The sequence below is a fragment of the Cotesia glomerata genome, linkage group LG1 (genome assembly GCF_020080835.1).
Source record: "Cotesia glomerata isolate CgM1 linkage group LG1, MPM_Cglom_v2.3, whole genome shotgun sequence".
NCBI classification, from domain to species: domain Eukaryota; kingdom Metazoa; phylum Arthropoda; class Insecta; order Hymenoptera; family Braconidae; genus Cotesia; species Cotesia glomerata.
Window position 1 is genome coordinate 31,938,047 of NC_058158.1, and position 22,871 is coordinate 31,960,917.

The 22,871-nt window shown below is 30.1% G+C and overlaps 4 protein-coding genes across 11 annotated transcripts; 2 read left to right on the top strand and 2 right to left on the bottom strand.

Annotated features, from left to right (window-relative positions):
* Nucleotides 1-305: 305 nt before the first annotated feature.
* Nucleotides 306-21,315, top strand: LOC123266494 (peptide chain release factor 1-like, mitochondrial). The gene is made up of 4 exons (XM_044730748.1): nucleotides 306-571; nucleotides 664-1,010; nucleotides 1,098-2,021; nucleotides 21,282-21,315. Exons 2-3 carry the CDS (start codon nucleotides 695-697, stop codon nucleotides 1,991-1,993), a joined length of 1,212 nt encoding a protein of 403 aa, XP_044586683.1. The 5' UTR covers nucleotides 306-571; nucleotides 664-694; the 3' UTR covers nucleotides 1,994-2,021; nucleotides 21,282-21,315.
* Nucleotides 2,126-10,427, bottom strand: LOC123266229 (voltage-dependent calcium channel subunit alpha-2/delta-3). Of its 4 annotated transcripts, XM_044730336.1 has the most exons (17): nucleotides 10,021-10,427; nucleotides 9,535-9,721; nucleotides 8,500-9,444; nucleotides 8,079-8,402; nucleotides 7,830-7,886; nucleotides 6,784-6,864; nucleotides 6,641-6,715; nucleotides 6,463-6,567; nucleotides 6,321-6,392; nucleotides 6,072-6,216; nucleotides 5,911-5,977; nucleotides 5,669-5,835; nucleotides 5,467-5,590; nucleotides 5,102-5,134; nucleotides 4,290-4,573; nucleotides 3,878-4,221; nucleotides 2,126-3,800 (listed from the first exon to the last, which is right to left on the bottom strand). In XM_044730336.1, exons 1-17 carry the CDS (start codon nucleotides 10,101-10,103, stop codon nucleotides 3,168-3,170), a joined length of 3,726 nt encoding a protein of 1,241 aa, XP_044586271.1. In that variant the 5' UTR covers nucleotides 10,104-10,427; the 3' UTR covers nucleotides 2,126-3,167. The 4 variants fall into 4 exon arrangements, with proteins under 4 accessions (XP_044586271.1, XP_044586289.1, XP_044586279.1 ...); XM_044730354.1 differs by lacking the exon at nucleotides 7,830-7,886 and having other exon boundaries at nucleotides 10,021-10,426; XM_044730344.1 differs by lacking the exon at nucleotides 5,102-5,134 and having other exon boundaries at nucleotides 10,021-10,426.
* Nucleotides 10,456-16,760, bottom strand: LOC123266244 (voltage-dependent calcium channel subunit alpha-2/delta-3). 3 transcript variants are annotated; one of them, XM_044730371.1, is made up of 13 exons: nucleotides 16,257-16,760; nucleotides 16,094-16,175; nucleotides 15,425-15,690; nucleotides 14,972-15,354; nucleotides 14,553-14,872; nucleotides 14,088-14,348; nucleotides 13,441-13,569; nucleotides 12,766-13,127; nucleotides 12,473-12,677; nucleotides 11,799-12,384; nucleotides 11,370-11,725; nucleotides 11,004-11,300; nucleotides 10,456-10,933 (listed from the first exon to the last, which is right to left on the bottom strand). In XM_044730371.1, the coding sequence occupies exons 1-13, from the start codon at nucleotides 16,325-16,327 to the stop codon at nucleotides 10,634-10,636; spliced, it is 3,618 nt and encodes a 1,205-aa protein (XP_044586306.1). In that variant the 5' UTR covers nucleotides 16,328-16,760; the 3' UTR covers nucleotides 10,456-10,633. The 3 variants fall into 3 exon arrangements, with proteins under 3 accessions (XP_044586306.1, XP_044586316.1, XP_044586324.1); XM_044730381.1 differs by lacking the exon at nucleotides 13,441-13,569 and having other exon boundaries at nucleotides 10,457-10,933; XM_044730389.1 differs by lacking the exon at nucleotides 10,456-10,933 and having other exon boundaries at nucleotides 11,135-11,300; nucleotides 11,387-11,725.
* LOC123266538 (protein rolling stone-like) lies at nucleotides 17,259-22,213 on the top strand. Of its 3 annotated transcripts, none has more exons than XM_044730846.1 (2): nucleotides 17,259-17,409; nucleotides 21,282-22,213. In XM_044730846.1, the coding sequence occupies exons 1-2, from the start codon at nucleotides 17,274-17,276 to the stop codon at nucleotides 22,157-22,159; spliced, it is 1,014 nt and encodes a 337-aa protein (XP_044586781.1). In that variant the 5' UTR covers nucleotides 17,259-17,273; the 3' UTR covers nucleotides 22,160-22,213. The 3 variants fall into 3 exon arrangements, with proteins under 3 accessions (XP_044586781.1, XP_044586775.1, XP_044586788.1); XM_044730840.1 differs by lacking the exon at nucleotides 17,259-17,409 and adding an exon at nucleotides 17,572-17,735; XM_044730853.1 differs by lacking the exon at nucleotides 17,259-17,409 and adding an exon at nucleotides 20,555-21,039.
* The last annotated feature ends 658 nt before the right edge of the window (nucleotides 22,214-22,871 follow it).

Sequence of the window (22,871 nt, forward strand, 5' to 3'; positions counted from 1 at the left end):
TTCATTTTGCACTTATTAATTCATCCAATACATTATTAAATCATTTTTTTATATGAAAACTAATTCATCATTCACTAATAAATAATTTTTTTTTTAATAGAATATCAATGGCGACTAAATTTGTGTAACTTTAAGATAATTAGGTTAATAAAATTTATGTATTCATAATTTGCGTAATACAAAAGAGAGATTTAGAAATTTTCATTTCTTTAAATGAATAAAAAACTAAACAATTAACGGCAGAAAAATTTAAGTATTACGACGCATATTTTTTCAGCCACATAAATAATCTTTAATTTTAAGTAAATAATTTAACTGGAACAAAAGTCGACATTTTCAAATAAAATAGCGCGAGTTGTACATTTTCTTAGAAGGGAGGAATGAAAGAAAATGAGGAATAAGGAATTGAAACGGACGAAATATGAAAAAGTCGAAGAGCAAAATAGCTATTCTAGACAAATTTAACAATGTTTTTTTGATAAATTACTCATATAATATTAAATAATCAAATGATAACACAAAAAAATATTGAAGAGAAATATTTTTTCTATCAACAAACTTTAAATTGTGGGTAAGTAATAACTGTTTTTTAGAGATGATAAAAAAATAAAAGTTGTTGACATTGAAATTTATATTTTTGAATTGATACTTATTTTTTTACAGTAATTGCTGAGTAAATAAATAATTTACAAAAATGTTATTTTTTGTATATGGATGGAGATTCGGACGACGTTGGTCCCGTGAAATTTTAGATTTTAATAATTCGAGGACGAATTTTAACATTAACCTCAATAGTAGAATTTTAGAATGCAATACTTTTTGTACGAAAGTAAATTTAGCGCTGCCTGAAAAAAATGTTAAAAAATATATAACATCTCTTACCGAAAGCTATAAAGTCCGATCAAAAGATGACGAGCTGTTGACGACGATTATTAAGCAAAGAGAGGTAGTTACTTTATTAGACAACCGGATACTTATTGAAGAAAATATCAAAAGTCTTGAAGAACTTGGTAACTTACTTTTTTATAACTTGTTTACAACTAATTAAGGCAATATATTTAATGAATGATTAATTAATGTATTGTGTTAATTTATAGGGAAAAATGACGAAGAAATGAAAAAGTTAGGCCAAGATGAGTTCATTGCATATCAAGAAAGCTTGAATAAACTAGATGAAGAAATATTAGAAGCACTAGCTGACAATATTGGTAAAGATTACTGTCGGGATGTTATATTTGAGATAACAGCTGGTGTAGGTGGTCAGGAAGCAATGTTATTTTGTTCTGATTTATTTAAAATGTATCAAGGATACTTTGAGTACCTGGGTTTCACTTATCAGCCACTGGGTGTTGATAAAGAAAACGGAATCGATGGAATAAGACACGCAACTATATTAGTATCTGGTGATCGTGCTTTTGAATTACTAAGACATGAAGGTGGTGTTCACCGGGTTCAAAGAATTCCAGCGACAGAGCGAGCTGGCAGAGTGCATACATCTACAGTTACTGTTGCTGTGTTACCACAACCTACAGAACTAGAAGTCAATTTGCCGGAGAAAGATTTAAAAATAGAAACAAAACGTTCTACTGGTGCTGGTGGTCAGAGTGTCAATAAAACTGAGTCTGCTGTGAGGATTGTCCATCTTCCAACGGGAATTGCTGTCGAAGCGCAGTCTGAGCGGGCCCAGATACAAAACAAAAGGATAGCGTTACTTAAATTGCGATCGAAACTTTATGAAATGCAATTGAATGACCAAAAATCAACGACCGCTGCAATGCGTAAAAAACAACGTGGTATGAGCCAAAGGAATGAAAAAATACGTACCTATAACTTCAGTCAAGATCGTATTACGGATCATCGGATAAGTAATGGCACGATGCACAATTTGAAGGTTTTTATGGAAGGTGGTGAAGACTTGAAAGATCTACAGGAAAAGCTACAAAATCATTTCCAGCTTAAAGTTTTACAAGAAGCTATTGAGAAGTGTAAATAGTGATGAATTATTTAATGCTGTACATAAGGTAAATTTAAATAAATAAGTCGTTAATTATAATTAAAAATTTATATTTTATTATATTATAATAGTATTGATAGCGTAGTTAATTATTAAATTAATTTACAACAATAGGATCCAATGATTTATTTTGAAAAACATACAACAAGATTATCGTTTAACCGCGTGCCGCACATAATTTTAAATGGAAGGCACACAATTTTACATACCGTCTTAAATATTATGATACATTAATTTACAAAATTAACATTAGTTGTTATTTAATTATTTATCATAAGAATAATTAAGTTTTAGTTATCTCAAATCGATGAATTTACAAAGTGAGAATATCAACATAGGTAGTTATTTATTTACTAATTGATTTTAATATTATTTAAAGTTATGTTATTATAAAATCCTATCTATTGATTTGAGAATGCAATATCCGATGAACTCGTGATAAAATATTAGTTAAAGTGACAAATGTATTTATTAATACTTTAATTAATTCATTAAGAAACTTACGGAATTTTATTTAAATTCTGTACAATCTTCATTTTTTATTTTTAATTGATTGAATATCCATTTAATGGTCCATTTAAATTTTAGTATTGAAGGATTTGTTTAATCATCGTTATTATTATTAATATTAATTTTGTTTTTATAAGTACACTAAAGTACTTTGATTAACAAAAACACCAGGTTTTATGACCGGCGGACTTTAAATTTGTTAATTATTATTAATCACTATTTTTATTCTTATTTATCTATTATTTTAATTTAATTATAATTAATAATATACTCTTGTAAGAAAATTAACAGTTACATTAGCGTTCACAAAATTACTTCCTTTTTTATACATAATACGTGCAACAATTTGTAAATTTTATTCTATAGAATACTTATATTTTACGCTGTACATCATTAATTTATTTAAACCGTGACGTTTAATTTTTTAAACAATTATTATTAATATATATTTATATTTTTTTTTTATTCAAAAAGCACTCGGATCCAAATTTAGCAACTAATATTTCTTGCGATCGACGCAATAAATACAAGTTCAATTAAATTTAATTTTACCTTATCAAAAATTTGACATCGGCTCTGAACCGTTTGTGGAAAGTTATAAATCTAATTTTATAATTATACTTACAATTATTAATAAAAATGTTTAAGTACGTATTAGCCTCGTAATGGTAATTACCGAAATAATAGATATTAGAAGACCTGAATTAGGTCTTATCGTCGACGCGAGACCACACTGATCTTTTATTTCACTTTCTTGAAGATGGTTTCTGATACAAGACAACGGTCTTCGCCGTTTCATATTTGTAGATGCTTTTTGGCAAGCCAGTGTGGTATTGAAATAAATAACTTCTACAGGTTCTATATCCACATACGGCTCTGCTGTATTAGGACAATTTAAATCGACAACTATTAATAACATGTTACTGAAATCGACCGGTTGTACAACGTACGGTCGAGTACACCCTTTACCCGTGTCTAGGTCGACGTCATAAACCTTTGTCGACTCGTTTTTCAATAAATAAAGGTAAACTTCTTTATCACAAGATTGCGGTTTAGTTCTATTTATAATTACTCGATCGTCGTAAGTTTTTTCTCCTTTGTCTTCCGACGATCTGTCATCATGATCTTCATAATCATTATGACTATGTTCTTCTTCGCTTTCATAATCAAAAGTATGTCCATACGCATAATCAGATTGCCAAAATCCTACTTTAGCCCATGTCCATACTAATTGAGCCAGCAACCAACTTGCAGCTTTTTGCATCATTCTTATGGGCTGCAAAATATTGATCATTATTTCAATTATTCAATTATTAAAGAATGAAATAAATTTTTATAGAAAAAAATTCTTACCGTAAAAAGTACACTACCGCAATTTGGATTTGCAATTTGTTTAAAACACACACCTTGATAATCATATACTCTAATTTTATTAAAAATACCTTCATCAACTAAGCTATTCATCACAGGGCCTCTAACTTGACCAAAAAATTTTCCAGCATCCGCCTCAAGTTTCGAAGCTATTACGTATCCATTATTATCAATCAAATAACAAGCTAAGCTGCTATCATTACAATTACGAGGACAATTCGTTGCTTTGTCGCAAGTCGATGTGATATTGTGAAAAAGTTTTCGAAGAGCTGTATGCTGAAATTGAAATCCAACTACTGCAGCTGGAGCTTTGGCATTTCCTTGACCTAATCAAACAAAAATTTTTTTCATGATCATGACAATAAAATTATTGAAACATAGATTAATGAATTACCTATAAAAATAGCTCGACTAGCCGTGACGAGAGTTGTATTGTCTGCTCCTTCTTCATCAAGAGGCACCGAGAATACAAAGCTGTCTGGTTGAACATAGTATTGCTCAACAGCACGCTTGTACCAAATTTCATCAATAGCACGTGGATATAGTCTGCTAAAATGTTCATGGGGTGGTGTTGCAGATTCTTCCGAGTCATCCAATGGAAAATCTTGCCATCTGGTCAAGCCACTGTGAGTTGCCATAAATGCAAGTGTAAATCCGAAACGTTGTTGGAATTGTTTCCTACAAAGAAACTAATATTAGTTTTTATTCATATTAAACAAACGAACTTATTTTTTAATTTATAGAATCAGTAATTAATAAATTTATTTTTCAATGTCGAATTAATGTTGTCTGTTGTGAAATGAGGATTGTTGAGTTAACTGAATTACAATACATCAATCGATTAATCCAATATATATTTACTACATAAAATGAATTAACTTCTTTGGTAGTTGTATTATGTTTCCGAATCACTTGGTTATTGAGCCTGTAAAAACACTTGAAACCTATCTGCGGTGGACCCTCTATACGAAAATAATATTTATAATGGAGTGCTGATGTAAAATAATACATGTACTTCAGTCAATCGAATATTGATCATTATCCAGGAAATTTTCCAGGAGTAAAACGATGATGATGGATTAAAAAGAAATTTTGTTTAAGGGAGTTAGGAAATTTGGGTAATGATGTCATCAGGGGAATAAATAATTATTAATGATAAAGATAAATTATTACTAAAAAACATAAGGTGCGATGTGAAGGCGTTACCTGGGCAGGAGGTTCATCAGCCTAGCTAAAGGTCTGCATGGCGTTAAAGTTGTAAATATTAGTAAATAAAAGTGCATTCTAGTGTATTAATGACTATTCGATATTTTAAAATAAAAAGTGTGTTACTCATAATAATATTGAATTGAAATATTATTTCAAATATCCACGACGTTATTAAATTGTTAATTTTTAATGACGTGTGTTTGATGGGACTCCAAACTGTCCTTACTCATTATTTCCGAGTTAACATGATTTTTTTGTCACTATTTCAGTTTATTAATCTAAATATTTGCAGGTTGTTTTTAATAAAAATTCTTAATATATAAACGCGGAAGTACTTTTACATTAATTATTTTAACTCTTACCCTTTTTCTTCGCGAGTCTGGTTGATGTTTGCAAACCATTCGGTTACCTTAGCATCATGAACCAGACTTTGTAAAAGTACTCTATCACAGTAATATGAATTTTTATCCGAAGTATTTGGATTAGCTAAAAAATAAAATTACATTTAATTAATTTATTAATTAATTTTTTTTTTTTTTAATTAAAAATAATTAAAATTCTTACAATGTGATCCTGAACTAGCAGAACCAGAGACAGAATATTCCGGTGGTTGAGACGGCAACTTTCTGTCGCTCCAAAACCATCCCGGCTGGCGGGTACGTGTCAAAAAATGCACAAGCAATTGTTCTGAAGAATTGTATTTATCTTTATGTGCATCTTCATAATGATACCTGTAATTAATTATATTGAAAAATTTTATAAATTATTTTTTAAGTCAGTGGTACCTTAAAATTTAATGAACTTACTTGCAATAAATCCAATCTGGATGTATCCGCCAGTTGCTATCCGCAAAATAATCTGTCGCATTTTGTCCTAAAATAAAATAAATCATTTAATTTAATCACTTTCTTTATCAATTACCCGGCTTTGTAATTTGTAATTGGGGTTAAAGTAATTAATCTAATACCATTAACATGAGCGCGATGTATTTCTTCAGTGGCATGAACACGATAGCTACCGTGACCGTGTTCTGGCAAAGAAACCACCAATGTAAAGGGCGTATTATCAATAGCAGTGTAATCATATTTTCTCTTAACTCTCCCGACTCGTTTCTAAAAATAAGAACGCATCCATTAAACCATCACACAATATAGTTATCTAATAAAAATAATCAATAAAATAAACATAATATGAATATTAATGATATTCAAATTACCATGTCGTCGTAGTGATATTTCGTGTGTAGTATTACACTGCCGTTCAACTGATCAATAACCTCGTCCCGAAACTTGAACATGATTCAATTAATTAAACTTCCATATAAATAATTAATTTGATAAATAAATAAAAATACTTACCGTCAATATACCTTCGTCAAATTCACGTGGACCTCTACCCGAGTCCATTAATTCAACTTCAGCCATATCGACAGCATTGTATGATGGCTTTAGTATGCCTTGAAACTTTAATCAAAGTTTTTTCATTAATTTTTTTTTTATTATAAGTAATTTGTTTGTAAAATAAAAAAATAATTACCACTGGCCTAAGATCGGGATGAATGAGAACGTAACCATTATTAGTCACGATAAAAGAATGTCCATTAACGCCCAACTGTAATTAAAAGTAAACAATTAATATTTGAACGCTAAATTTCAGATAATAATTTAAATAAAAATTACCATATGTGGCATCATAAGTTTTTGGATTTCTTGTATCGGTACATCCGTCCCAGCGACTCCGAGTAAATTAGCAACTCTACTCTGGAATTATAATTGAAAGATTAGTAAAATAAAAAAAATACTAAACTATAAAAACAACTGTTTAATTACATGTGTTATTAGTTTAAGCAAATCTACTGTAATTAATATTAATGAATAACTATTATTACAATAAATCTAAGACTGGTCTATTTAAAAATAATCTAAATGTAGTACGTTTAATATTAATTAATAATAAATACTAAAAATAATTCGATATACTTAATTACATAAATATCTACTTTTTATATCAACTTTTTAAAATCATTAGCAGACGCTATCCTATTATTAATAAATCTATTTAATGACACTCTCATTATAAAACTTAATGTGTATATTAAAGATTAATTAAAATTATTCTAATACTTCTAACAATCAGTCATTTATAAAAACTTATTATTTATTTACGATCAGTGTGATTCATTAAAGGTTGCGTTATTTATATTTATTATGTATTAATATCTCGCAAAATCAATCACCACTTCGAGCTTTTTAAAAATAAATATCATATTCGCTCTTCAATCCAATAGTATCTAGGCAGGACCTTCTACTCGTTGACAACGGGTATCACTAGCTTTGTAATCCTAAACCTACCTAATTACAAATAACTAATTTTAAATTTGATTTAAATAAATAAATAAAAAAAAAAAAAAAAATAAATAAAAAAAAGATAGCAGAAAGACGAGCGTAGACCTATAAAATAATTAACGTAAGTAGCCGACGATCCTCATTCCTTTAAAAAATTTTCGTGACTCTTTTTCATATTGATTTTGTTAGTTTTAATAAAATAAATTTGAGTTATCAACGTAGATCAGACATTAATTACAGGAGAGAACAGTTATAGGCTCGTCGGTTACACGCCATATCTATGAAAATAAAAAATAAAATCCAAGATTCTCAAATTGACAGGGAACGTTTATGCATATATGTATATAATAAAAAATGTTGTTTTTTGTTTGGCTGCCAACCTCTCTAGTCTGAGCCACCCAGTAAGCTTCTTTAATCAGCACCATCTCGGTGATATTCTGTGGACAAATATGGACTTGCATACAAACAAAATATTCTTCAAATTATTTATATCTATCTCCTCATTTTTATATCTTTAGTTATAAATAATTATAATTCTTTAACTTTCATTCATCCATCCTTTGGTTATTATTCTCACCAAAATTTATTTTTTATCATTAAACAATGATAATAATTATAACAAATCTTACCGCATTTTTCCTTCGGTCGAATACAGGAATACTGACAGATGTCATCAATTGATACTCCTGTAAATCAGGATCTTGATGATCATGATATTGTTTTTTAGGTTTATGAGCAAACCGACGATCTCTCTGATCTTTAGAATTGAATAAATTTCTATCTCTACGATAAGCTAGGAATAATTCTTTTTGTTTTTCACACTCTTTTTGTTCCCAAAGCCAGTCTGTCATTTTAGGATCAGTTATATCTGCGTATACTGGTGTCCATATAGTTGGATGATCGTCTTTGCGTAATACCAGAGGTCTTGCCATTACTGGTACATAATTTAATACCTAAAAATATAATAATTAAAAATTTCATCATTAATATTGTAAATAATCATTGCGAAAGGTTAAAAAAAATTAGTCAATTAATTATTATTAATTATACCTGCTCTCTAACTTCAGCATAAGTAGACAAATGCACATAATAACCCCTATTAGCACATGCCATCCACTTAACTTCTCTGACATCAGTAACTTCTCTACCTATCAAATAAGTGAACACTCTTACAGGCATATCAATTTTGTCTGGTTCGTCGGTATTATTCCAATTCCACTCTTGAAATATTTCCTTGTAATTATATGGTACTCCATCAGTTATAAGCATTATCGCTTGATTACAAGCAGCTCCTTCTTTATTTAGTCGAAAACGCTCGAGTAATCTAAACGATTGCGTCAATACAAGTGAAAAATTGGCGATCCTATCTGTTTTAATAGTTTCTATAGCTTCTTTTAATTCACGAACATTCGCCAAATTAGCTTGCACAAGAGTATCATTAAAACAGGGAACTACCTCATGAGTTTCATTGGAAAATAGAATAATGTTTACGAAATCATTATTCCCGAGTGTGTCTAAAATATTATTGACCACGTGTCGCGCTATTTCACGTCGAATTCCAGTCATACTACCCGACACATCGACTAATATTAGAATGTCCTTAGGACTTGTGGCAGCTTCAATGTACCAGCCACGTGTCCTACAATCAAACAAGTCAACTGGCTTAGGATTCCACGTTGTCGCTGGGTATTGACGCATGAAACCCGTAACACTACCGAAATATTGCCACGATATTGAAGGATCATGTTCATAATTATTGATAAACGTTTGATCCAGTTCTTCAGACCACTTTATCGCTCTGATTACATCTGGCGCGCGATCGTAAACATTCGTCGGCACATGCACTGCTGATTTAGTGATATTTACTTCGCCACCAAAGTGTCGACTGAATTCATATTCAATAGAATTATTCTTCGCGTTGACATACTGGAATTCTTGCCCAGGTACTGCATCGTTATTTGACAATGCTGATGTTTCTGCTATGTCCATTATTCTCTGCAAATAAATCAAAATTATAATTATAATTGTAATTAGCAATTGATTTTATTCAAAAAAAGACTAAAATAAATAAATAAATATATTTACTCTAATGGCTGATATTTTAGACTCCATCATTTCTTTAATATCTTTGGCAATCTCATGGACAAGAGCACTGCCATCATGTGCTTTAACGTCAGCCTGTTTGTAACTCTCTTCGAATTTTTGAACATTCGTCACGTATTTTCCCAGCTGTGAGAGTTCGAAGCCAAGTTTGTGCGCCCATGTCTTCACACTGTCAAAAAAAATACAACGCAGTTAATGAATATTTATAAAAATAGAAACTGGAAATCAAAACATTGAGTTGTGACAATTATAAAAATAATAAATTGTCAGTATGATATAAACTTTGATCTTTTTTTATATTAAGAATTTCACTGATCACGTGTCATGTAATCCCTTGATAATCTACTTAAAATGTATCAGTAGCACCACAATCACAACAAGTTTTACAATCACTCAGTTATTTACAATAATTCGTGTTACATTTTTTTTTTATAATACGATATAAAAATCATATACACCGTAACTTACGTAGCAAAAGAGACGATATCGGTTTCTCCTGGAGTTGAAAATACAATTAGAACAAATAAAATGGGCAGTAAGCATTCCTTCATCCCTCTGCTGATAACCACTTTGATTATTTCTTTTTGTTTTTAGTTATTTTTAATTAAACTAATATTTTATTTTAATAAAATTGCCACAGTGATGATAAAATTAAAAAAATTATAGTAATATTAACTTTAATAATAAGAAGAAGAATAATGATAAATGTTATGATGAAAAAAGAGCACTGGAGATATTTTATGTGTGACTTGTATTAACTGAACAGTGATATGACAGAATGAGGAGCACGGTGTGGCCTCCCCAACTCCATTATCGATCACAGGGTCGGTTTTTCCGAGCTTGCGCGTGTAACAATATGCATTGGGGGATGCCCGACGTATTTTGTGTAACTTTTCTTTACTGAAGAGCACAGCTGATACAACAAATGTTACGCAGGGGACAGCGCAGATGATCGGATCAACATAAAAAGCTTACACTTAATAATTAATTATAAAATTAAATTTCAACTGAGGTCAATATAATTTTAAGTAAAAATACTTTTTTAAATTTAGTTTGAATAAAATTTACCACTCGCAAGGGCTTACAAAATAATTTTAAGAGTGACTAGAATAAATAATAATAATATATTAATATGAATTGAATTATGCAGTCTTGTTCCTCGTCCACATTGGTCTATTTCATCTTCCTCTGGGTGCTCGGTAAAACATTTCTCAAGACGTCTTCGAGGCAAATCATTTAATTTTTTCTTGTGACATGGTTCTGGTTCAGTGTCATTTGTATATTCACTAGGGTCTACTTGAACGGGCAGTACTTCTAAGCGCTCGTAACACGTGGGATACAATGTGTCGACGACTACGAGAAGAAGATTTGTATTAGGTACCTGTAATATTTTAAATTTTATAAAATAATTAATTAATCAACATCAAAATAAAAAACAAAAAAATACTCACTAATTGAGCGAAAAACGGGCGTGAACACTGTTCTGGTTTATTAGTTATCTGATTCACAGCCAACGTTTGATTCATAATATACAGAGTTCTTTTTAAATCACACGAAAATGGTACTTCTATTTCATGCGGTGGCTTTGGTTTCTCCGGTAGGTCTTCGTCCGAATGCACCCTTGCAAATGTCTCGGGTATATTTACAAACTGCGACATTATCCAGAGTGTACGTACAAAAAACCAAGTAATGAGATTGTAAATATTGGTAAAAGGATTACTCAAAAAACTTGCTGCACCTTCGAGCGCCTGGATAAAAATGATCATTTTTTGTTACCAAAAAATTAAATGTTAAAAAAAAAAAATGGATAAACATACAATTGTTTTACATAAACCTTGATAGTCATAAATTTCAACGGCTTTGTAAAAACCTTGAATAACCATCGATTTCATAACAGCACCCTCGACAGCGCCCAAAAATTGACCAGTGTCGTTGTGTGCTTCTGATACGACAACGAACCCATTTTGATCGATTAGGTAGCAGTCTATCCAAGCGTGCGAACAATCCATATCGGGATTACTTGTTACTGAAGTTATATCTATGAATCTTTGATAGAACGCCGTCATGGGCATTTGAAAACCAACGACAGCTGCCGATGCATTTTTGCCTCCGTCACGTGGAAATATTGCCATTGAAGCTGTTACTGTAGCTTCAGGTCCAGCATTCCAAGGTACTAAATTTAAAAATTAAAAAAAATATAAAAAGAAGAAATAACAAAACCAAAGAGAAAAATTCATTGAAATTACCTGTCAGTAAAATACTGTTCGGATTGATTTGATGTTGAAAAATAGCTCCCTTGTACCACGGTTCATTGACAGCGCGTCTATGAAGATCACCAAACTCCAATGGATCTCTAACTTCCTCCAAATAATCCGACTCAATGTACTGCCACTTTGTTAAGCCACTCTGCGTTGCCACGAATCTCAAGAATACTTTGTAAAGTTCCGCAAGTCTTTTAGAGTCCTCATCCTTGTACCTGAAATCTCCAGAGTAACTTTGATTCGTGGCTTTCGCATCAAATACCAGCAACTGCATAAGTTCTTCATTGCAGTAGTAATCATCATCTTCCAAAACTTGTCTTCCGCAGTCTGGCTCTTCTTCTTCTTCCATACTAATATCATAAGCCGTGTACTGATCAGACCATTTCCAACCTGGCTGACCGAGTCGCCCGAGGAAGTAACGGACTTCTGCTTCAGGACTCGGGAACTCATGACCTTCTAGATAATGATATCTGCAGTAAACCCAGCCTGGATGTACTCTCCAACGGTCGTTTAAAAAAAAATCAGAAACATTAATTCCTGCTTGACGATTTTTTTCAATCTCATTAGTAACCTGGTGTATTGAATAATATAAATTTAAACAAATATTACTTCAAAAATAATTGATTAATTAATTTTGAAAACTAGATTTTTAATATTACCTTAATCCAAGTTTTTCCGTAATTAGGAATCGCAACGGCAATACCAAACGGCGTGCCAGGTAATGGTGCAAAATAATAATCCCGTTTTTCTAACATAACTCTTCTATTGTCATCATAGTGAAATTTAACAGGAACATCTTTCATACTGCCATACTGATGATCCACTAGAGCTTGACGTAAATTAAGTATTTCCGTTCCTGGATCCCTAAAAATTAACAAAAAAAACCGTAATTGATTGTTTTTTTTTTTTTTTTTTTTTTTAAATAAATAATTATCAATAACAATTAATTTACCTAGGCTTCCGTCCGTCATCGAGTATCTCAACTTCCGTCAAATCAATGCTATTGTAGTTGCGCTTCAGTCTTCCTTCGCTAACTGGACGTAAATCAGGATGTAATATTACGTACCCATTATTGGAGACGATAAATGCGTACCCGTTAACGCCAAGTTTGAATGGTAATGTTAGCTTTTGTATCGACTCGATTGGGACATCAGTACCAACAACACCCAGTAAATTTGCTTGTTTTGTTTCATTATTACGGTTTCCTTTTCGATCAAAAACTGGGATACTTACTGACGTAAGGAGCCGATACTCTTGCCACAAAGTTGAATTAAAAAGTCCCGCATCCAGTCGTGGATCTTCACCCTTTGCTCGCTGTGAAATATAAATGTTTATTGTCACTATTAATTAATTAAAAATTAATTTTTTATAACATTACAACCAATGGAAATCTCAATCGTACTTATTTTGAGATGTAACTCTGTGTGCTTTGGAAATTAATTAAGTGCGTGGAATAAAAAAATCATTACGTTAGAAAGGATTTAATCTAATCTAACGGTAAATTAATAAATTAAGGAGCTGTGATAACTAGTTATTTATCTAAACCACCAAGCGTGTGTGCACCTAAAAGGATAAGTGTCAAAAATACACTTGGACAAACAAATCTTTCGGGGTAATTAATTAAAACCTGCTTGATGTAGATGGCATCTTCATTTATTCTCACGCCTTCACGTTTCCCTTCGAGGTACTTCTGCAGCCGTGACTTTTGCTCCGGGTGGTCCATCACCAGCCACAGCCACGAGGCAAGTGCTGGATTCTAATGGGATTTATTTATTTATTTTTCTTACTTATTAAAATAAGTTATAATACAATAAAACAAAATAATTAGTTGAATAATTAAAAAAAAAAAAAATTTTTAAATTAATATTTTTTTTTTCTTCAACTTACGTCAAAAGTTTGTGATAAAAAAAATTTAGCTTTTGATTATGATACATAAAATTACTTGTTATCTTGTAATTCAATTCCCTTATGCGGTGGTCTGTCGTCATTCTTATTATAGTCGTTTTATTATTTTTTTTTTTTGACACGCGCAATGCACGCAAGACTCAATTCTACGAATTACTTTATACTAATATTATAATTTATAATAAATAATAATATTAATTTATTACTAACATAATTTTTTTTAAGATGATAGTTCGTGTTCATTGAGTTATTTTTTTCTGTTAATAGCATAATCAATTAAATTAGCTGAATCGCTTGAAGAATTATATAAATATGTATTCCGCAACTCATTGTCGCGCCAGGACATCAGCACATTTCATAAATTCTTACCGAAACGTCAGTGTAAGCATGAGTCCACACAACTGGATGATGGTAACTTTGAAGAACTAAAGGTCGTGCAACAACTGGGATGTATTTGAGTACTTGTTCTTGCGCTTCCTCTTGAGTGTGGACATGTGTGTAATATCCGCGATTTTCACATGCCATCAATTGTATTTCACGTACATTAGTGACCTCTTTTCCCAGTAAATATGTAAAGACACGCACTGGAATACGTGTTCCATTTTCTTGTCGGTTCCACAAATCAAAAACCTATTTGTCAAAACAAATAATTACTAATACAAAAGATAACAAAAACAAAAGCCAATGATAAAGGTGATAAAAAATCAATAGACGAATATAAAAATAAAAAAGTATATGATTCATTAGATAAAAACTGTCGCGTGATCGGTCATAGTAGAATGTAACAATTATATAATTATAATGATAGTGATAAGAATTATGATTAATAATGACCTCGGATATATTTGAAGCAACATTGTCAGTGACAAGCATTATAAGCTGGTTACAAGGTGTCTCTGGACCGCATCCTCGAGTCTCACGATACGACTTCAAAATTCCAAATGCACGTGTAAACGCATCCGTCAAATTAGCATTCTCCAAAGGATCCAAGTCTTTCATATATTCTCTGAATGTGTCTAAATTTTCTGGCGTTGCTTGAATAAGCTTGTCTTCAAAACACGGAACTACATGGTCTGTTTCGTTGTTGTATTGTAGAATAGTGACAAAGTCGTTGTTTGAAAGAGTATCCAGAATAGAATTAACAACTGCTCTAGCTGTAATCATAATTATTTCCATTTCAGTACCAAATGATTAACAATTCCTTATTTATAGAAAAATAAAATTAGATAGTATGACACAGTAAAAACTCTAACCAATAGTATAACCCATTCCTTCCATGCTTCCGCTGGCATCTACGAGGATAATCATATCCTTGCTGCAAGTAGCCGCTTCAATGTACCAACTGCGAATTCGACAGTCGTAAAGATCTGGCACTTCAAGATCATTTTCAGTCGTTTTCCACTGCATGGCGGGATACTGCCGGAGAATTCCCGTCATCGATCCGAAGTATTGCCAAGATAACGCTGGATCTGATCGGTAATTTTGGCGAAATACGTCATTCAAAGCTTCTGACCATTTTATTGTATTTTTTACTGTTGGTGAAAGGTCGTAAACATTTGTAGGGATGTGAACTGACGAAAAATTTGTATTCACTGGGATATTATAAAAGTGAGAGTCTGGATTCAACTCTATTCTCCTACGGATCGAATCAAATAATTAATGATTAATAACTTTGTAAATTATGATCTTATTGATAAATAAAATACCTGTAAATAGAAGCATTTTTTCTCATATTTTTAGGAATATCTGGAGGATCTTCATCTTCAATCGTGCTGTATTTACCCGACACATACGTGATATTAAATCCAGCTGCCGTAGCATTGTATTCCTCGGCAGCATCTTCAGCTACCTTGAGAATACATCTAACTGCATCCATTTTACGCCTTAGCATACGTCCTACGCTCTCACTTATAATATCGATAAGTTCCTCTCCGGATTTATCCTCAACACGTGCATTCATTAGTTTGTATTTCTGAAAGTGAACATTAAATAAAAATAGTATTAAATAATAACAATAAAAATCTTGTGGTATATTTATGCAGTGTGTAGCTAAGTACGCGGCACACAATTAATCATTATCGTATGTTTATTATTTTTGTTAGTGACGAAAAAAAATAATTGATAGTCTGATGACCTCCCATCACTCTTAACCCCGATATGATTAATTAATTTCGTGACATACTAATTGATAAGGTCAATTAAAATTATTTTTTCTATAATTATGATTGGCAATCACTAATCTTTTCTTCTCTAATTTTTTCATTATAAATATTGCAACCAGAAAATAAAACAATTTAAGATTAAGAGTAACGTTAACTAATTTTACGGTTATTATTTTATCACTGCAGGTCCAATAAAAAAATAATGTGACGTACGAGTTTGAGCTCATCTGGACGAGCGACAGCGTTTGCTAGTTCCCATAATTCAGAACCGAGATTTTCTGCCCACCGATTGACGCTAAAATAATAAAATAAAAAAAATTTATTATTTTTCAGTGAATGTTTTATAAATAAAAGGGAATAAAATATATTTACTTACATATGTGCGTTGCGAGCGAGACAAACACCGGCTATTATTAGTAAAAAAAAGTATCTCAGCAGATAATACATAATAAATAACACCACAACGTAATTAATTTTTTTACCATCAATAATTTTATTAATAATAACTTAATTAATGAAAGTTAATTAAAATAACTGGTATTTTTGATCGACAATGTATCATTGTCATTGCTTTTTGACCACCAGTAAAACATTGGCTACAGCCATTCGTATTCGTTCTGATTATTTTTGGTGCACGAAACCCGATGGGTTGTAGAGAGCTGGAGTATACGTAGTCTTCTCACTCTCTCAGTGGATATATTTATAAAATCCTAGTTCACGTGTTCAGCTTACACATACTCTACCCTCATGATTGTTGTATTTTTCTTAAATGTATTATTTTGGTTCTTCACTTTTTCCACTGACATAATTTTTAAATATTTTTCTTCGCTTCCGCGTCGAAAAATAAATTTATCCCAATCTATTTTTTTCCTTATACATCGGTTATACATATTTTTCTTCTTCTTCTTCTGCTTGAAAAAAAAAGTAATTAAATTAAATTTCTTATTTTAATTAATAAAAATTTATTATTACTATTGAATAAATTAAAATTTATATCAGATTATAAAATTAAAAAATGAACAATTGAAACTTAAGAAGACGATAAAAAATTCAAATTAATTATTTGAAAATATCTAGAGTAGTGTTGAATTAAGAGGCAGTAATAAAATGTTAACAACAATATTTATGCAAGCAAATAAAAATAATTGTTATTTAGAAAGAAAAAAAATTCTACTAACACTAATAAAAATAAACAAAATAAATTGCTGACTATTCGTTATCAACTAAACGCAGTCCTTGACGGAAAAAGTAACTCGAATATAAGGCATATTATTATTATTATTTAAGTATTGTATTGTTAAGTTATAAAAATGATAACAATAATAGCAATAATTGTAAAATAAAAAATAATGAATAATAAAATAATGCGTCTAGTCCACTTGCACATGGTGAGATGGAGTGTACGTTAAATAATTACAGTGCATCAACGTGCATACTGAGAAAGGTCCATCGACCTATTGAAAGAAGAAATCAATCAAATCAAATTGACCAGGTCCTTAATGTCAACGATCTGACGTATTTTAATGGGGGTAATATAATATAATATGAATTAATATTATCGCTAATATTGTTATTATTGATTTTAAGTCTACGCATACAGTACATGGCGGTAAACCATACCTATGTACTGTATAATGTATACCTACTGAAGGGAGGGTATAGGCCTTTATATTACATACTTATAGGGGCTTCAGACTTAAATTGGTAGTAGTCATGGAGAGACAGTCTAACGAGCAACAACAAATCCCACCTGGGATTCATATCGATACGTCTGAGTTTAGTTCTGTACAGTTATGTATTAATCCAACTGAGAAAAAAAAAGAGGATAGCTTTTGTTTATCAACGTTTTTTTGTGGTGCGTGATTTATTGTTATTTTATAAATTATTGCATGAAGAAACTTATTTATTGAATTTTTTTATATTTTTATAATCGATAAAAAAAATTTATTACTTTACGCACACAGCAATTTATTCGCTGACAGTTAATTTTTTGTTATTTGCTTTTAAATTTTATTAAACTAACAACCGGTAAGTGAGAAGAAATAAACGTGAAATTAATTTTCCTTGTGACGAAAATGCTGACGGCTTGATAGTAAAATCGCACGATTTGATAAAGTTTTTTTAATCTATAACAATAACATGTTTTAATATATACTTTAAAAATGAATTGAATTCCCCAAAAGCTTCAACACGAGTTTTACAATTCGTATTTTTTTTTTTTTTTTTAATTTTGTTCATTAAGATAATCTTGAAGTAATGATAAGGAGATAATGAGCTTTAAATCTTGTTAGTTGTAGTTTATAACTTATAATTTGTGTAATTACTTATTTGAAGATAAGAATCTATGAAGTTTCATTAATTACATATTAAATTGTTATCCTATAATATTTTTTTTTATTATTTTTAAAAATTCCAATAGATTTTTACTGACAAAAATTTTTAAAATTAACCGTTTATTATGACCTAATTATTATTCTCAAGCGACAAATTTTTCTATTCTTAAATACATACGCAATAAAATTGAATGACGGCAAATTAAGTTTATAAATATTTAATATAATATTTTACAGTAATTATGGTAATATATATATTTTTTTTAGTACGTATAACAAGTATTGAAGATCAAATGTGAACAAGAATGAAAGAGTAGGGGAAGTTGTTTAAAGAGTACCGAAAGAAAAAAGGGGAAGTTATAGCTTATAAAAGGTTGTTCCGTTCAATTATTGTAAATAACTTAATAATCACTGAATAGACACAGGTATACCAGGTCAGTTGTGATAAACTAAAGTAAATGTACTTTTAAATCGTACTTGATAAATGAAGTAATACAAGAATAATAAAAATTCGTTTGTTTACGTACAGTTGTATAGTAGAGAAATTGATAAAAAATGTAATAGTTAAATTGACACGGAAACAATAAAGATAAAAATTTGTTGTGAAGTCAAGTGGACAAGAAGACGAAATTGAAGAAGTAATAAATTTATAGTAAAGATAAGGTTGAGTACAATAGGAGTATAAATTAGAAAATTTATAAAATAGAGATCGCGAGACAAATAATTTAAATCCAAAAATTCCATACAAATATGAATATGAATTACCTGCGTTCACGCGACCGAATGTTAATAATAATAAAGACAAGATTGTCACAAATTAACGTTAAATTAGTATAGATTGATTGACCGTATGACCACGACCTCTGATACATACATTTGTGGCGTGAGTCGCGCGTCGTGTGAACCTCAGAGCCGCAAACCATCATTATTAATTACTTCTTTCTGTCTCGTTATTTCTATTAATACACTTAGGTTTTATTGAAGTAGTTATTTTTATAAATTTATCATTGTCATTAATATAATTCTTCTTTAATTGAATTACATTATTCCTGTAATATCTATTTAAGAACTACTACATGTTCTTAAATTTAAATAGTTGATTGATGATTCTCACCGCATTCATTGAACTTCTTTTTATATAGATAAAACAATTTTTTTTTTCCGGGAATTCAATTTGCTGCTTAAATAAGATTCCTTTTTCATTGAACGTATTCAAAAGAGTTTTTCTTTCATTATACAATGATAATGAAAATTTCAACGGTAAACAATGATTCACTTGAATAAATAAACGTGTAATTTACCGGAAAAACGTGAACAAGTGATAGATACTCAGTGTATCTTTACAGCCTGAAAAGATAAGTCTATAAATTTATTTTGTGAAAGAATGAAAATTCTTACGAAGTTATTTACGATAGATAGATATATAGATAAAGTCTGTGATCTGATCTTTGATTCGTTTAATAATTTAATGAGTTTAGTAATGCAGTGTCACGCTATACTTGAATAATAGTGGTTGAAAATTGTGCTAAAAAAAAATTGAGAATTGTTTAACAAAAATACTTACCACATCCGTTATATTCTTTCGGTTTACCCTTTAATACAAGCTATAATCATTGTTATTAGGATAATTGCAATATTCGGCGAGGTAGAAATTCAGCGAAAAATATTTGTTGGGTAATAGAAATGTTTTGACTTTTAAAACCTTTAAATTATTAATAATCTTTCTTGGTACCGAAAAATATAGAAATTATTTTTTTTATGTCCAATAATTTTAGTATTGGAACTCAATTAACTTTATTAGATGATAGCCCCGACCTCGATTAAAAAAATTATGTTGTGAACCTGACTTGATACCTTTTAATTTTTTAATGCACTGTTAACTTATAAAATTCGACCTTGTCCTAAAAACATTAAAAATAATTTATTAACTTTAGATCACAACAATTTATTATTATAATTTTGAATATTTTCAATGAAAAAAAAAAAACTTTATCGCTAAAATTTTATAACAAGTTCTATTGAAGCAGATTATTCTTGCAATTGCTTATGAAAATTTATTTTTAACTTTCTGCAAACAAAATTTTTTTATCACTTACTATGTAAGTTAATCATAAGATTTTTTTTTCTAAACAGAAGCATTATTCACCGTTTTTTTATCGTTGATGTAAGAATTTTTTTAGTTTAAAAATTCTAACCTCATAAAATATTAAAAAAAAAAAAAAAATACTTTAAGGTAAAAGCCCCAATAGATGATCACGTACGAGTTTATGACACTCTATGTATTTGTATATCTATATTCACAAATTGAGACTTTTACCTTATCAGTAATAAATAAATCACGCTGAAAGAAATAACTTTTTCGGAGCGTAGTTTAAAATTTACATGCTCTGAAGGATAAATAAATCAATTGAAATAATCGCAGTCATTAACTTGTCATCCATTGAAAAAAAAAAAAAAAAAAAAAAAAAAAAAAAAACTTTAACACAAAGCTAATAAATGTTATAAATGTTTATAAAAACTTGCCGCGAAATTTAATAACCTGCCGTAGTTCCAATAGTTTCAACCAGAGGACACTGGGGTTTAGATATTATGTCAGCTGTGAAATGTTGACATTTAAAAATAATCAAAAACGTGGCTGTGATTGTTCTTCAGTATCCCAAAGTTTTCTATTAAAAATGTATTTATTGTATTGACCTAAGAAATATGTAGACTAACAACAGATCTACATAATCACCTACCAAGTGACAATAAACTTTCTGTTATAATTCAGAATGTTGAAACTATCCACTAAGGAATTATGGTTTCTGTTAATCCAACTATGTACTCGTAAGATTTCTATTTACCCCAATCTCTTTTGTAAATATTTAATTTTAATTGACAAGCTCAAATTAATCTCATTTACACATCATCTACTTACACCGTTTATTTTTCTTCAGACAATAATCTCTTATCAGATAACAGCAAGCCTTTAAAAAAAATTCTCGTTTTTGTTATTGACACCCAACTAGTCTAATAATATACAACAGTGAATAAAAATCTCTTTACTTAGTCAAAAACATTTTTTTCAGGACGTCGAGCGATGGTGAACAAACTATGGTGTCGGAAAATAAGTCGAGCATGGTTAGAAACAAAGCAGACACCTCCGCATCCAAGATTGCTTACAGAATCAAGGTTCAAAACATACGCGCCCTGGTGGTATGTCTACTATCGTTGGTTCATGAGTTTTGGTTGGATTTCAATAGTTATTTGTTCAGTATGGGAGATAGGAAGCGCTGACCCATTAGCCAGCAAATATGGATCTCGTAAATGGTTTGCTTATTTAACAAACTGGCATTTAACTTTTGGAGTTGCCCAGACGATACTTGGTGCAACGCTGGTAACAAGACGATGGTTACATCAACGATATCCTGACTTTAATCCATACAATATCAAGTACACCTGCTTGGAAAAAAGTTACTGGTTCTTATACAGCGTGACAGCATCGCTGGCTATTGGTGTTACAGTAGCCTACTGGATTGCCATTTACGATCCAAAAATTCACTTCGTGGACAGTGTTAATTTAATGCAACATGCTCTTAACAGTATACTTATAATAGTAGACTTATTTATTTGTGCCGTAACGATACGGTTGCGTTGCTTTTGGTGGACTGTCGTTGTTATTATCATTTATTTAATATTTTCTGTTATTTATTACTCTGCTGGTGGCCTTGATAGGAAAGGCTTTCATTACATTTACAAAATTCTAGATTGGAAAAAACCAGGTATCTCATTATTAGTATCATTAGGTGGTATTGGATTTATAATTATAGTTCACTGCCTACTTACTGGTCTAACGAGTTGTCTAGAACGTATTACTAAGCCCAGTGACAAGAGTATTCATGAGCCACCATTGTCGTCAGCTAATAATGAACAGAGGACTAAAGTTAGAGATGTTGAAATTGTTTGAAATTATTTTTAATAATTGATTTTTTTTTTTTTTTTTTTTTTTTTTCATGCTAAATAATAGTAATATGCTCATCTTTATTAATGGATATTAATTATAACTGATAATTACGTCGGTATAGCAATTGTTATAATTTGCAATATTCATAGTAAGATGTATGAAATAGTATGTAATAATTTTTTTGTATACCAATAGTATGAGTGCGGAACATGCGTATGATTGTTATCTTGTCACTTTCATATTAATTATGAATTATAATTATAATGATTAAAAAGAAGTAGTGATGAATTATTGCTAGTATTTTTACATAAATCATTCCAAATAAATATTATTCCAAAGAAAGTATTACCGTTCGCTATGTAGATTTAACTAGAAAATAAAATTGTTATTCCATTTATTTTAATAGCAAGATGGTATGATTATTTTTAATGTTTTTGTTTTGTTGAGACATATGTGTATAACTAATAAGTGATTACTGCTAAATTGTGTTCGGCTAAAATTTATTTAAAAATACTTTTAATTAATAATTGTATGTAGTAATTTTTATACGATTATTATTATAAATGGTAAAGACTTGTGAATGACGTAAAAAAATTTATTTGACATTGATAATTTAATAGATGCATTTTAATATACTTATAATAATAATAATTATTATTATTAAATTAAGTAAATAATTAAAGTAACACTTTTATGAAAAAATATTCAACATTTT

What these genes read in the sequence shown, in the direction of transcription:
- LOC123266494 (XM_044730748.1), top strand. Translation starts at nt 695, where the DNA reads ATGTTATTTTTTGTATATGGATGGAGATTCGGACGACGTTGGTCCCGT. An exon ending in CAAAAGTCTTGAAGAACTTG is followed by an intron (nt 1,011 to 1,097) that starts GTAACTTACTTT and finishes GTTAATTTATAG; the next exon opens with GGAAAAATGACGAAGAAATG.
- LOC123266229 (XM_044730336.1), bottom strand. Translation starts at nt 10,103, where the DNA reads ATGAAGGAATGCTTACTGCCCATTTTATTTGTTCTAATTGTATTTTCA. An exon ending in CTAAAATATCAGCCATTAGA is followed by an intron (nt 9,445 to 9,534) that starts GTAAATATATTT and finishes ATTTATTTGCAG; the next exon opens with AGAATAATGGACATAGCAGA. An exon ending in TTGACGAAGGTATATTGACG is followed by an intron (nt 6,393 to 6,462) that starts GTAAGTATTTTT and finishes ATCATGTTCAAG; the next exon opens with TTTCGGGACGAGGTTATTGA.
- LOC123266244 (XM_044730371.1), bottom strand. Translation starts at nt 16,327, where the DNA reads ATGTATTATCTGCTGAGATACTTTTTTTTACTAATAATAGCCGGTGTT. An exon ending in CTCGCTCGCAACGCACATAT is followed by an intron (nt 16,176 to 16,256) that starts GTAAGTAAATAT and finishes TTATTATTTTAG; the next exon opens with CGTCAATCGGTGGGCAGAAA. An exon ending in GATGACGGACGGAAGCCTAG is followed by an intron (nt 12,678 to 12,765) that starts GTAAATTAATTG and finishes GTTAATTTTTAG; the next exon opens with GGATCCAGGAACGGAAATAC.
- LOC123266538 (XM_044730840.1), top strand. Translation starts at nt 17,594, where the DNA reads ATGGAGAGACAGTCTAACGAGCAACAACAAATCCCACCTGGGATTCAT. An exon ending in TTTATCAACGTTTTTTTGTG is followed by an intron (nt 17,736 to 21,281) that starts GTGCGTGATTTA and finishes CATTTTTTTCAG; the next exon opens with GACGTCGAGCGATGGTGAAC.